Source organism: Bos grunniens, chromosome 10 (genome assembly GCF_055505025.1).
Source record: "Bos grunniens cultivar Pamir isolate PY7600 chromosome 10, Bosgru_T2T1.0, whole genome shotgun sequence".
Lineage (NCBI taxonomy): Eukaryota > Metazoa > Chordata > Mammalia > Artiodactyla > Bovidae > Bos > Bos grunniens.
The window spans coordinates 45,775,938-45,788,409 of record NC_141174.1 but is presented as its reverse complement, the minus strand read 5'-3'; the positions used below and the strand labels follow the sequence as shown (position 1 = coordinate 45,788,409).

At 39.4% G+C, this 12,472-nt stretch overlaps 1 protein-coding gene across 1 annotated transcript in view; it reads left to right on the top strand.

The window, feature by feature from the left end:
• ONECUT1 (one cut homeobox 1) overlaps positions 1-2,874 on the top strand; it is a 35,216-nt gene extending 32,342 nt beyond the window's left edge. Inside the window, exon 2 of the mRNA XM_086321013.1 lies at positions 1,128-2,874. Coding sequence (XP_086177139.1) covers positions 1,128-1,420 — 293 coding nt within the window. The 3' untranslated portion in view covers positions 1,421-2,874. The remainder of the gene's footprint in view (positions 1-1,127) is intronic.
• The last annotated feature ends 9,598 nt before the right edge of the window (positions 2,875-12,472 follow it).

Genomic DNA, 12,472 nt, shown 5'->3' with positions numbered 1-12,472 from the left:
GGCAGCTTCATGAAACAGGAACTGCCTGTATGGGCATGGGCAGGAAATGGGCCTTCTCAGCGGGAGATGAGGCGAGGGAAGAGGGCAACTCCAACAGCAAGACTCACGTGAAGAACAAAAAGGAGGCACAGGGACACCCCAAAGGTGAACATGGCTAATGTCACAGTTTAGCCCCAGTGGTGACGAAGTGCACTTCATCCCTGCTCCCCAAGTCCTGATTCCACCAAAGAATCGGTGGAAAACTGTTTGATGGGCATGGTAGGACACTCTTTACGGAGTTTTCTTACATACTAACTCTTCCTAGTTTGTTTCCTAGGAAACAAAAACAATCAGAAGGGGAACAAATGCAATTCCTTTTTTATTTGGCTTTTAGACCCTCAATTAGGTTCTTAGTATTCCACTAGCAGCAGACCGTAAATCCTTTGAGGGCAACACCCACTTCTAGGGGATAAGACTTTGTGTTTGTGAAGCCCTCTAGTTAATGTTACTGACTTCCCTGGTGGATCCGATGGTAAAACATCTGCCTACAATGCGGGAGATTCGGGTTCAATCCCTGGGTCAGGAAGATCTCCTGGAGAAGGAAATGGCAACCCATTCCAGTGTTCTTGCCTGGAGAATCCCATGGATGGAGGAGCCTGGCAGGCTACAGTCCATGGGGTCGCAAAGAGTCAGACACAACTGAGCGACTTCACTCACTTCACTAGTTAACGTTAACTTTTACATACTATTTCATATATTCTTACCACAACCCAGTAAGGTAGATGTTCTTACATCTACTTTACAGATAGTGATTAAAAAAAAAGTTCCAATAGTCCGTTCATTTATCTAAAACCCAACATTCCACAGATGAGTAATCAAGGTCCACACTCCGTTAATTGATTTACTACCAACAAAACACAGATACTCGTCAAAGCCAGGACTCATGCCCACTACTCACAAAACTCTATCTCCTCCTCATTCTCTATGCCTTTGTTACACTTCCCTCCCAGCCCATGATGGTGCTAAAACTAGAGGTCAGCAGATAGAAGGTGGCCATGAGGAATGCCTAACAGATTGAATGGGCTGGGCCTTTCTACTCTTAAGTCTCCCAGCCGGTCTGTTCTAACAGCCTCTGTGTCTCTTTGCAGCATGCAAAAGGAAAGAGCAAGAACACGGGAAGGATAGAGGCAACACACCCAAAAAGCCCAGGTTGGTCTTCACAGATGTCCAGCGTCGAACTCTACATGCAATATTCAAGGAAAATAAGCGTCCATCCAAAGAATTGCAAATCACCATTTCCCAGCAGCTGGGGTTGGAGCTGAGCACCGTCAGCAACTTCTTCATGAATGCGAGGAGGAGGAGTCTGGACAAGTGGCAGGACGAGGGCGGCTCCAATTCAGGCAACTCATCTTCTTCATCAAGCACTTGTACCAAAGCATGAAGGAATAACCACGAACTGAAACCTCGGTGGAAAAGCTTTAAATAAAAAGAAAAAATTTTTAAAGACCAGGACCTCAAGATAGCAGGTTTATACTTAGAAATATTTGAAGAAAAAAAAAAAGTGTTATTTATAGTCCAAAGAAACCAAAGACATAGCTCACCTGCATTCTGACTTTGTTCGGAGACACACACTTCAGCCGGGTGACAACTTGGCAAGAAAAATTATGAGCAGGAAGGCACCACTGGATCTCACAGCTTCGGTCCGTGATCATCCTCGCTGTGCTTGGCTGTCCTGTGGTTTGGAGCATAGTGATTTTGAGCCATCGAGTGGACACCTTTAAGATCAGACTTCCTCATCCACTCCACTGCGCCATGAAGGTGTATGGTGTCTCAGTACTGTGTGTGGGTGTGTGCTTGAATACACCCACACGTACACATGCACACCACCACCACCACTACCACCACCAGTGGTTAGGGACTTAGGCAGGGCTGGTCTTCAGGAAGGGTTGTGCTGTAGGAGTGCAACCAACATAGTGTGGGGTTGTCTGAGTTCATGGGATTAGGAGCTTGATTTTGCTCAACTAGCCTAGCGTTTGAACCTGCCAGGCCCACAACCTAAATGCAGATTCAAACCCAGCAAAGAAATTTGAATGACACCTAAACCAGTGCATTCTCTTTGTTTGTTAAGGAATGTTCAGATATTTTTTAAGAAATGAAACAAGAGTCCATCCATTAAAGAAAGAAAATCACCTAGGTACCAAAGAACACACTTAATATTATAGTGCAGGTATTTTATTGCAATGATTTTAATAACCAAAGCTATTTTTACACAAGATACTATGTAAAGTTATACGTATGAACTGATCTAGCTGTAATACACATACCACGTAGAATCATGACTATTATTTATGACTCTTGAAGCATTTGAAATATTAGTTTTCAGAACTGGCAAGAAAGAATGTAGCTTCAGGGAAGCAATTTATATCATAACAGAGAGGTCAGTGCAGTATACACGAACATCCATATGGCACATTCCCTTTAGGGAACTATAAATGTCACTTAAGTAAACATATAGACATGACTCCATGCTCTGTTCACAGCTGAGAAAACCTGGTGATTCTTCCGAAGTAGGACCCATATGTAAACTTAGAAAACTAAGTTTAACAGGACAGGTAGCTAAACTAGAAAATTTGTTCAAAGTCATTCTTTTTGGTAAAATGCCACTGAATGAAGCACCCCATACATAGGTAAATTTGACTAAAATTTTCCTTATGCATTTTACACAGAATACCTATTTAAAATACTTTACAAACACACAAAATAAGCAGAGTAACATTATTATTAAAATGAACTATCTAGTTCATTATATCCTGAGAATATAATCAAGCTGATTTGATTGCCAATCCCAATTTTGTGACTTGGACACCAATAAAAATAACATGTGCAACGAAGAAATTGTGGAACTGCATAGAGAAAGCAAGAATTATAGTGGAAGGTAAGACCTTGGGTTCCATAGGTATTAAGCTATCTATTTCACTAAGCATAGCCTCCAAAACATACTACATTCTTTCTTGCTACCGCATTAAGCTGGAAATTTTATAACATAGATTCCACCCTCTTAACAGGGACAGGTTAAAAAACTAGACCTGAAAATTTTCCAGATACAAAATTTTAAATTTCTATTTTTCCAAATCACTTAAACCAGGGCTATAGAAATCAAGGCAAAAAAAAAAAAAAAAAAAAACCCACCCAAGGTAATACAGTTGTTCTAGTAGTACCCAAGTGAATCACTTGGTTCCCAGAAAAATTCTCTTGGGATCAGTTGAACTGTAACCATGTAAGTGGATACCTTTTGTACTAGTAGGTTAAAGAATTGGGTACTCTTAATCACCACACCTAACTAGAAATATAAAATTGAATATTATCTCAATAATAAGCTATTTATTGAGACTCATTTAAATGCCAAATTAAAAATTGAACCATTTTGACACAAAACCTAACTCCTTAGGATCAAATATGAGCATCTTGTCCAGGCCTAGAAGAGGCAGGCACCTGGAGAGATGAACCCACAAGCCATCAGTGTCTCCTTCATGTCTGCTGTGGGATGAGAAAAGGAAACCAAGACATACTCTTCCTTGGATGAAACTGTGCATTTGCCTTGACACATTTTGTCTTTGACTTTTTTTTCAATCTCACCCCAAATTCCATCTTTAAATTTCCCCTTCTAAATATGGCACAATTATAGTTCAGCTATTAAAAGAAACCATTTAAATGGCCATCCTCTCAGATTTGCTAAAAATATAATCTTGTCAATGACATAAGTGAAAAAGAAAAAAACTGATGAACATTTTTTTCTCTTTCCAGAAAAAGAGGGGGGCAATATAATACAATACAATATATTTATCACTTAGGAGGGAAGAAAGCCTTTTTTATTTAAAACATGAGAGTTTTAAATGCAGGGAAATTCAAGCTGTGTCTACACACAACCTTACCAAATTCAATACCCCAGGAAAAACGAAAGTTGAATTCAGACAACTGTGTCTTTTGCTTTATTTTCCCTATGTTACCCACTCAGATTAGTTGGTTACATTTTTGACCAACGCGATTTACATTTTCAACCAATTATTTTGGTACAGTATAGACACAGTCTCAAGGAATATTGCTACACTTTTAATATTCCCACCACAATATTTTGTTTTGTTTGGCCAAGCCCTGTGGCATTCGGGATCTTAGTTCCTCAGCTAGGGATCGAGCCCATGCCCCCAGCAGTGAAAGCATGAAGTCCTAACCACTGGATGGCCATGGATTTCCCCATAATTTTTTTTTTAATAACCAGTGATCCTATTTGCTAACACCAAAGATAATTTTCATACCAGCATTGAATTTGCACCCATTATGCAATTTCAGGGCCTAGAGATATATTTTCTCATAAACAGATGCACAAATCAGAGCCTGAAAAGCAGTTTTTTTACTTGACTATTTAGGCATACTCACAACCTTTGCTTTTTAGAAATCTTAATGGACAAACTCAGCTTCTCACAAGCAATACATGTATTACATCATGTATGACTGATTCCTTCTTGCTTCTGACTTGGCACATAGAAAATGCTTCCATTCCTGTTTAGTCTGGCGTTAATTTACATCTCAAATGTCTTCACCTACCACACTCAGCAGTGCTGTTTGTTCACCCATCATTTCTCAGTCCTTTAGTGAAATCACCTAAAAAGATACCGCACTCTTTTCTTTGTATGCATGTTTATTCCAAAACTGTATTTCAAATAGCATGTTTTGGGTTGTTTTGGGTTTTTTTTTTTTGGTGGAATGGAAGTTAGACTGTTTTTGGCCATAAATCATTCGGGTCTTCTCATGACTAGAAGCTTCCCTGAAAAGGGGCCAAGAGAAGGAGTGGGAATTACGATGTCTGGACACCCCAAGAGCCCAGACATCAGTAAATGTTCAGGTAAAAGAATTCTTTTTGTCAAGCACTGAGTATTCTAGTTCCTGGATACACCTGGAATAGACGACCCCCACACCCCAAAAGAAAAAAACCAAAGAAAATGTGTGGGGAAATTTAGAAGTTCCAACTGAACATGTCACTCACTCTACCCCCCAAAAGCATAATTAATTTTCCAGGAAAAAAAAAAAAGATAAAGCTCTATATTACTTTCAGATTCATGCCACTCCTATTGCTACCCCAGGTGAACAACCGGTCTTTGCAGGTTAAATGCAGACTTTGCTATACCAAAGAGTCCTAGGACATTTTCACATGAGCTATAAAGACATTTTCCCTAAGAAAGGGCCTCCCTTCTTTGTACATAAAGGATGAAAACTATGCATTTAGCAAACAAAGAGAAAGCACTTCTCCCTTTCCTATCTAGTTTAGGGTGCATTCAAACACCAGAGGCCGTTTTGAGACTCGATTGGCCTTCTGGATTATTCTTGTGGTGTGGTTAGCTTTACAGTACATTTGGTAACTATTTACTAAATAGTAAGGACAAAGAAGCAGAAGGTAAGAAATAGCTACTTCCACGTGTAAAAAAAAAAAGAAATGTGTAAAGATCTACTATTTATAGTGTGAACCAAAGACGCTACCTCACTCGATTTCCATTGGTGATTTTAATCACATTGATGATACCAAAGAATACCAAAGATATTTTCGTGCACGGCCTTGGTCTGCAGAGGGAACTCCGCCCCTCCCCCCCCCCCACCTCCTCTCCCCGCCTCACTCTTCACTCAGTGTGTAAACTTGTCTTCATTCTTAATAATAATGATACGATAATGACAACAACAACATTAGGAAATACTACTCTTACTACTGCTAGTTCTACTTGTAAATCTCTAGGCAAACATGTTGCAAACTTTGTAAACTCCTAGGACGAGTGCCTTGCTTGAACCAAAGTGTTAAACCGCTGTTGACCTCTCTCACCTTATACTCTTTGAATACCTCAGCCTCTTAGAAAGGCCACTAATGAAAAAAAAAAAAAAAGGAATAATTAATCACCGTGGTGCTTTTTCCGTGCAACCATGCAATGAAACTTTCTTTGATACCAAAGGATGACTTTTTCCCCCCAATTTCTTGCTGATAAACCAAAGCTCCTCCTCCTGGTTCCCTCTCAAAGCTCCCCCCAACTTCACCGAGTCCCTTCCCCAGGCAGGCCGTGCATCACTTTTACCAATTCCTCCAAATACCTCATAGTAATAAAATTTTAGGGTTATGTTGTATAGAGAGTCTATGTGATAAGGCAGAACTTACTAGTTTGATAATTGTTAAGGTTACTTTAAAAAAAAAAAACTTTATAATTCTTATTTATTTTGTAGTTTGTATGTTTGGGATGTCCCCTACCCCACCCCCACTTTGGTTCGGGGTTTATTTTCTCAGAAGAACTGCTCTGTTGCTCAAGGAAGACTTAATTTCTGGAAATGTTCCCCAGGTGGGTGAAGGGTTGTGTAAAAATGCAAGAATGGAATAAGAAATGATTTTCATTCTGACGGTTACTTATGAAGTTTTTGTGTTTTCGTAGTAAATTTGTTTCCACAGGGTAAAGAAGTATATATAATCTTTTTTTGTGAAACTGGTTCCTATTTTTCTCTATAATGTGCTGTGATTTTTTTTAATTTAAATTACATTTTATATGAGCTTATTTAATCACTGTGTTAATTTATGACTGTGTAGTTTTTAAAATGTATATAGTAGAATGGAAACGGCCAAAGCTTTATGTTACAATCTTTTTGTTCTCTATGCTAAGATTAGCTGAAGGCAAGAACTTCTCTTAACTGCAGGGTGTATCTTCAGCTTTTCTTAGCAGGCACTTCAATGTGTGTTGTGAACACTGCCAGGCTCCCCCCTCAAAAAATCTGTACATGCCAAAATGGGTGTTTCAAGGTAGTCTTTTCTGTCACTTAGAAGAAAGGCATTGTTTATGTTCTTCCTTTAATTTATCAATATTTTATTTTTTTTCTTTAAGAAAAGGTTGCTTTGCAGGTTAGACCTGAAATTCCGAAGACTTTAAGACTTATTTAATGTTTCAAAGCACCGGCATTTGTGAGATATTTTGCCACTTTTTTAAAAAAAAAGAAAAACATTTGCCCAGGTATGAGAAGTAAAAAGTGTAAAAACTCAAAGAGACAAGCTAACTTGAATTTGGAAATCCTCTTAAGTGTCACCAAGTTTCTGAAGTGCTTCAAGGCAGCGGGCAGGGCTTGGAGACAGTTCCTTTCGCAGACCTAAGAGATCATCACAGGTCCGTGACCTTAGAGAGAAAGTCAGGCTAGGTAGCAGCAGACCTGGCCCCTGCCTGTCCAGCCAACCTGCAGAAGAAGCAAAACACAATTGCTGAACCCCAGTCAGAAATCAAATTTAAGAAAAATGTTTCAAAGATACAGATTCCACCTCATGTTTTTTTGTTTTGTTTTGTTTTTTTAATTCTTGGCATCTACTACCCACAATTACCCTTTTCCCTCCCCAAACCACCACCCCCAACAAAAATTAGAAGAATTCTCAAATGCCACAGCCCCAGGGGAGAATGAACTTCAGACTTGACTGTCTCTTCTCACTGGTCATATTCCCACTAGTTTTCTTGCCCACACTAAAGAGGGTCCCTGCCCCAAACCCCCTTAATCAAGGCTGTTCATACCCTTGGCCCTGCTTCAGATCAGCACACACAGAATTCTCAGCTGACCAGAGCGTCCTCAGAAGACCCGGTGCCCACTATTTTGTTTAATTTTGCTAAGTAAGTTGCTTCAACTACATGACATAAATCCATAGATGTAAATACTTTTTCTCCTAATATAAGAATTTTACCTTATTTTCTTTTGCAGGGGTATTTGGGGGAGGGGGAAGGAAGGGGAGGGTTTAGACTTTTGGTCAAATGTTACATTTTCTTAGAAACATTTTATACTTGTTATGTATTTTAATAGGGCAATAAATCTGCTCTGAGTTGCAGGATCATTCAGTGCTCTATTGGTAAGCATTGATTAATTACTTGTTTTTAATACAAATGCTGTGTAGTGAGTTACAGAAAGCCCAGGAAAATGGTTGAGGGAGTTGACTTTCACCATCACCAATGAAACGCTGAACAGAGTTGTATTCATAAGGTCGTATTTTCTGTTTCTGTGTTAGTCTCAATTTTTTGTGGTATGTTCTGCATTTATTACATAATCATTGTGGGCTCATTTGACATTTGCCGTCTGAACCAAGTGACAAGTATTTTTTAACAAAATAAACTTTAAAACATTGTCTTCCACTTGCTTCGGTAGTTGTCTTCATATCTCCCTGAGTTTCTCGTCCCTTCTAAAGTCAGCCCATCTGTCACTCATGTAGACCTGTCCCTTCTCCCTCTTCTATTTTCAGTAACTTTGACCTTAGCTCATGTTTGAGTGTGACTCAGTTTCCCTGTTCAAGTTAGCTTGATGGTTTATTATGTAAGGAGGGTGCCTAAGACAATCATCAGGTAAAAAAAAAAAAATTAAATTAAAAAAAAAAAAAAAAAGATCAGTAGAGTAGAATATCTTCCAAGAGCAGAGGGAGTTCTTCCTTAGTAATGAAAAAAAAAAAAAAAAAGGTAAATACATAATTAATTTTAAAACCTAACCATGAGGGGCTTAGAAGATTTTTGATAAAAGACAAATGTTGCTGTCATTTTCTTTGTCAATTAGAAAGCAGTGGTAGTTTCTACGTTGCATCTACATTTCAGACTAAATGATTATTGTACCCAGTTATGGTTGTTTGCTAATATTTTGTCTCTTTCTCTTTCTCTCTGTCCAATGCTTCTTCTGTATTTTTGTGTGTAGCAACAAAAAGTGTAATGCATTAGGCATTTCCTGGTTTGTTTATGAGTATCTCCTGTACTGCATTAAGGTTTCTTTCATTTTTTTTTTAAGCTTCGCTACTGTTCTCACTTTATGCCGTGCAATATCATCTGCTGTGTTTGCTAAGCAAAAAAGAAAAAAAGAAAAAAAAGCAAGTGATGATGCCATCATGCTTTTCAGTGTTAAAATGTTTCAGCATTTATGTAGTCACCAAAATGTAGTAAATAAAATGTTGGATTTTCCAGCACTTTAAATTTAGACAATTCTTGCCTTCTTTTGTTTTTATTCTCTCTGCAATCCTCAGTGAGTAGCTTGCGGGTTTTCTTTGGAGGAAGGGTGAAGTTAAGGGGACAACACGCTTGAAAACTCAAGCCACTGCCATGACCTAAAGGAAAATTAAGGGAAAAAAAAGAAAGAAAGAAAGAGGTGTTCTCTACTGGAGCAGAAGAATTTTTTAAATGGAAGCTGGACAATTTATTTGTAGATGTTAGCCATTTATATTAACCTAATTGACCCTCAGAAGAAATGAAAATTATTATTAGAGAGCATAGCCTTTAAAAGTCCTCTCCGATAAAATAACGTGTGTGTGTGTGTGTGTGTGTGCGTGTGTCATATATGTGTGGAGCTAGGGCAGGGCTGAGAAATTAAGATACTTATATTTTATGACAGAATATACTGATATATGATAGAATATACTGATATGATAGAATCATAGAATATCCTGATCAATTAAGAGGCCTGACTCCGGAAAAATAGAAACTGAGTGTGAATTCCTGCTATACTGATTACTAGCTATGTGACTTTGAACAGACAATTTAATTATTTAACTTCCCTAAATCTCAGCTTCCTCATCTGTAAAATGGGAATAAATATCTATATTACAATGTTGCTGTGAGGACTAGAAATTTGAAGTAAGTAAAGCTTAGCATAGTGTCTGGCATATGACAAATCTTCAGTAAATCTTACCTATTTTCATTACTATTAGTAAATTTATCTTAAAATGCAGATTTTTTTTTCCAGTTTAAGGAAAACACTAATTTCTAACTCAGTTTAAAAAAAAATTTTAATATAATTCAGTTCAGTCGCTCAGTTGTGTTCAACTCTTTGCGACCCCATGAACCACAGCACGCCAGGCCTCCCTGTCCATCACCAACTCCTGGAGTCCACCCAAACCCACGTACATCAAGTCGATGATGCCATCCAACCATCTCATCCTCTGTTGTCCCCTTCTCCTCCTGCCCTCAATCTTTCCCAGCATCAGGGTCTTTTCTAATGAGTCAGCTCTTCATATCAGGTGGCCAAAGTACTGGAGTTTCAGCCTCAATATCAGACCTTCCAATGAACACCCAGGACTGATCTCCTTTAGGATGGACTGGTTGGATTTCTTTGCAGTCTGAGGGACTCTCAAGAGTCTTCTCCAACACCACAGTTCAAAAGCATCAATTCTTCGGCGCTCAGCTTTCTTCACAGTCCAACTCTCACTCCATACATGACCACTGGAAAAACCATAGCCTTGACTAGACGGACCTTTGTTGACAAAGTAATGTCTCTGCTTTTTAATATGCTATCTAGGTTGGTCATAACTTTCCTTCCAAGGAGTAAGTGAAGTCGCTCAGTCATGTCCGACTCTTTGCGACCCCATGGACTGTAGCCTATCAGGCTCCTCCATCCATGGGATTTTCCAGGCAAGAGTGCTGGAGTGAATTGCCATTTCCTTCTCCAGGGGATCTTCCCTACCCAGGAATCGAACCTGGGTCTCCTGCATTGCAGGCAGAGGCTTTACCGTCTGAGCCACCAGGGAAGCTTACTCCAAGGAGTAAGTGTCCTTTAATTTCATGGCTGCAATCGCCATCTACAGTGATTTTGGAGCCCAGAAAAATAAAGTCAGCCACTGTTTCCACTGTTTCCCCATCTATCTGCCATGAAGTGATAGGACCGGATGCCATGATCTTAGTTTTCTGAATGTTGAGCTTTAAGCCAACTTTTTCACTTTCCTCTTTCACTTTCATCAAGAGGCTCTTTAGTTCTTCTTCACTTTCTGCCATAAGGGTGGTGTCATCTGCATATCTGAGGTTATTGATATTTATCCCAGCAATCTTGATTCCAGCTTGTGCTTCCTCAGTTTCTCATGATACACTCTGCATATAAGTTAAATAAGCAGGGTGACAATATACAGCCTTGACGTACTCCTTTTCCTATTTGGAACCAGTCTGTTGTGTTTCTTGACATGATCCCAGTAATTACATTACATTCTCCAAAGGTGGGGGTGGGAAGAAGCTGTAGAATAAAATGTGAATGGGGGGGGGGGGCCTCTCAAGTGGTCCAGTGGGTTGACCCTGGAGAGGTCTCTATTAGTTTAGTTCAGTTCAGTCGCTCAGTTGTGTCCAACTCTTTGCAACCCCATGGACTGCAGCACGCCAGGCCTCCCTGTCCATTACTAACTCCTGGAGTTTACTCAAACTTATATCCATTGAGTCAGTGATGCCAACCAACCATCTCATCCTCTGTCATCCCCTTCTCCTCCTGCCTTCAATCTTTTCCAGCATCAGGTCTTTTCAGATGAGTCAGTTCTTTGCATCAAGTGGCCAAAGTAGTGGAGTTTCAGCTTCAGTATCAATCCTTCCAATGAATATTCAGTACTGATTTCCTTTAAGATGGACTGGTTGGATCTCCTTGCAGTCCAAGGGACTCTCAAAAGTCTTCTCCAACACCACAGTTAAAAAGCATCAGTTCTTTGGTACTCAGCTTTCTTTATGGTCCAACTCTCACATCCATACATGACTACTGGAAAAACCATGGCTTTGACTAGACAGACCTTTGCTGGCAAAGTAATGTCTCTGCTTTTTAATATGCTGTCTAGGCTGGTCATAAATTTTCTTCCAAAGAGCAAGCATCTTTTAATTTCATGGCTGCAGTCACCATCTGCAGTGATTTTGGAGCCCCCAAAAATAAAGTCTCTCACTGTTTCCACTGTTTTCCCATCTATTTGCCATGAAGTGATGGGACCAGATGTCCTGATCTTAGTTTTCTGAATGTTGAGTTTTAAACCAACTTTTTCACTTTCCTCTTTCACTTTCATCAAGAGGCTCTTTAGTTCTTCTTCACTTTCTGCCATAAAGGTGGTGTCATCTGCATATCTGAAGTTATTGGTATTTCTCCCGGCCTTAAGAACCCCATGAACAGTATAAAAAGGCAAAAAGATAGGACACTGAAATATGAACTCCCCAGGTCAGTAGGTGCCCAATATGCTACTGGAGATCAGTGGAGAAATAATTTCAGAAAGAATGAAGAGACGGAGCCAAAACAACAACAACACCCAGTTGTGGATGTGACTGGTGATAGAAGCAAGGTCTGATGCTGTAAAGAACAATATTGCATAGGAACCTGGAATGTTAGGTCCATGAGTCAAGGCAAATTGGAAGTGGTCAAACAGGAGATGGCAAGAGTGAACATCGACATTTTAGGAATCAGCGAACCAAAATGGACTGGAATGGGTGAATTTAACTCAGATGACCATTATATCTACTACTGTGGGCAAGAATCCCTTAGAAGAAATGGAGTAGCCATCATAGTTAATGAAAAAGTCTGAAATGGCAGTACTTGGATGCAATCTCAAAAACGACAGAATGATCTCTGTTCATTTCCAAGGCACACCATTCAATATCCCAGTAATCCAAGTCTATGCCCTGACCAGTAATGCTGAAGAAGCTGAAGTTGAACGGTTCTATGAAGACCTACAAGACCT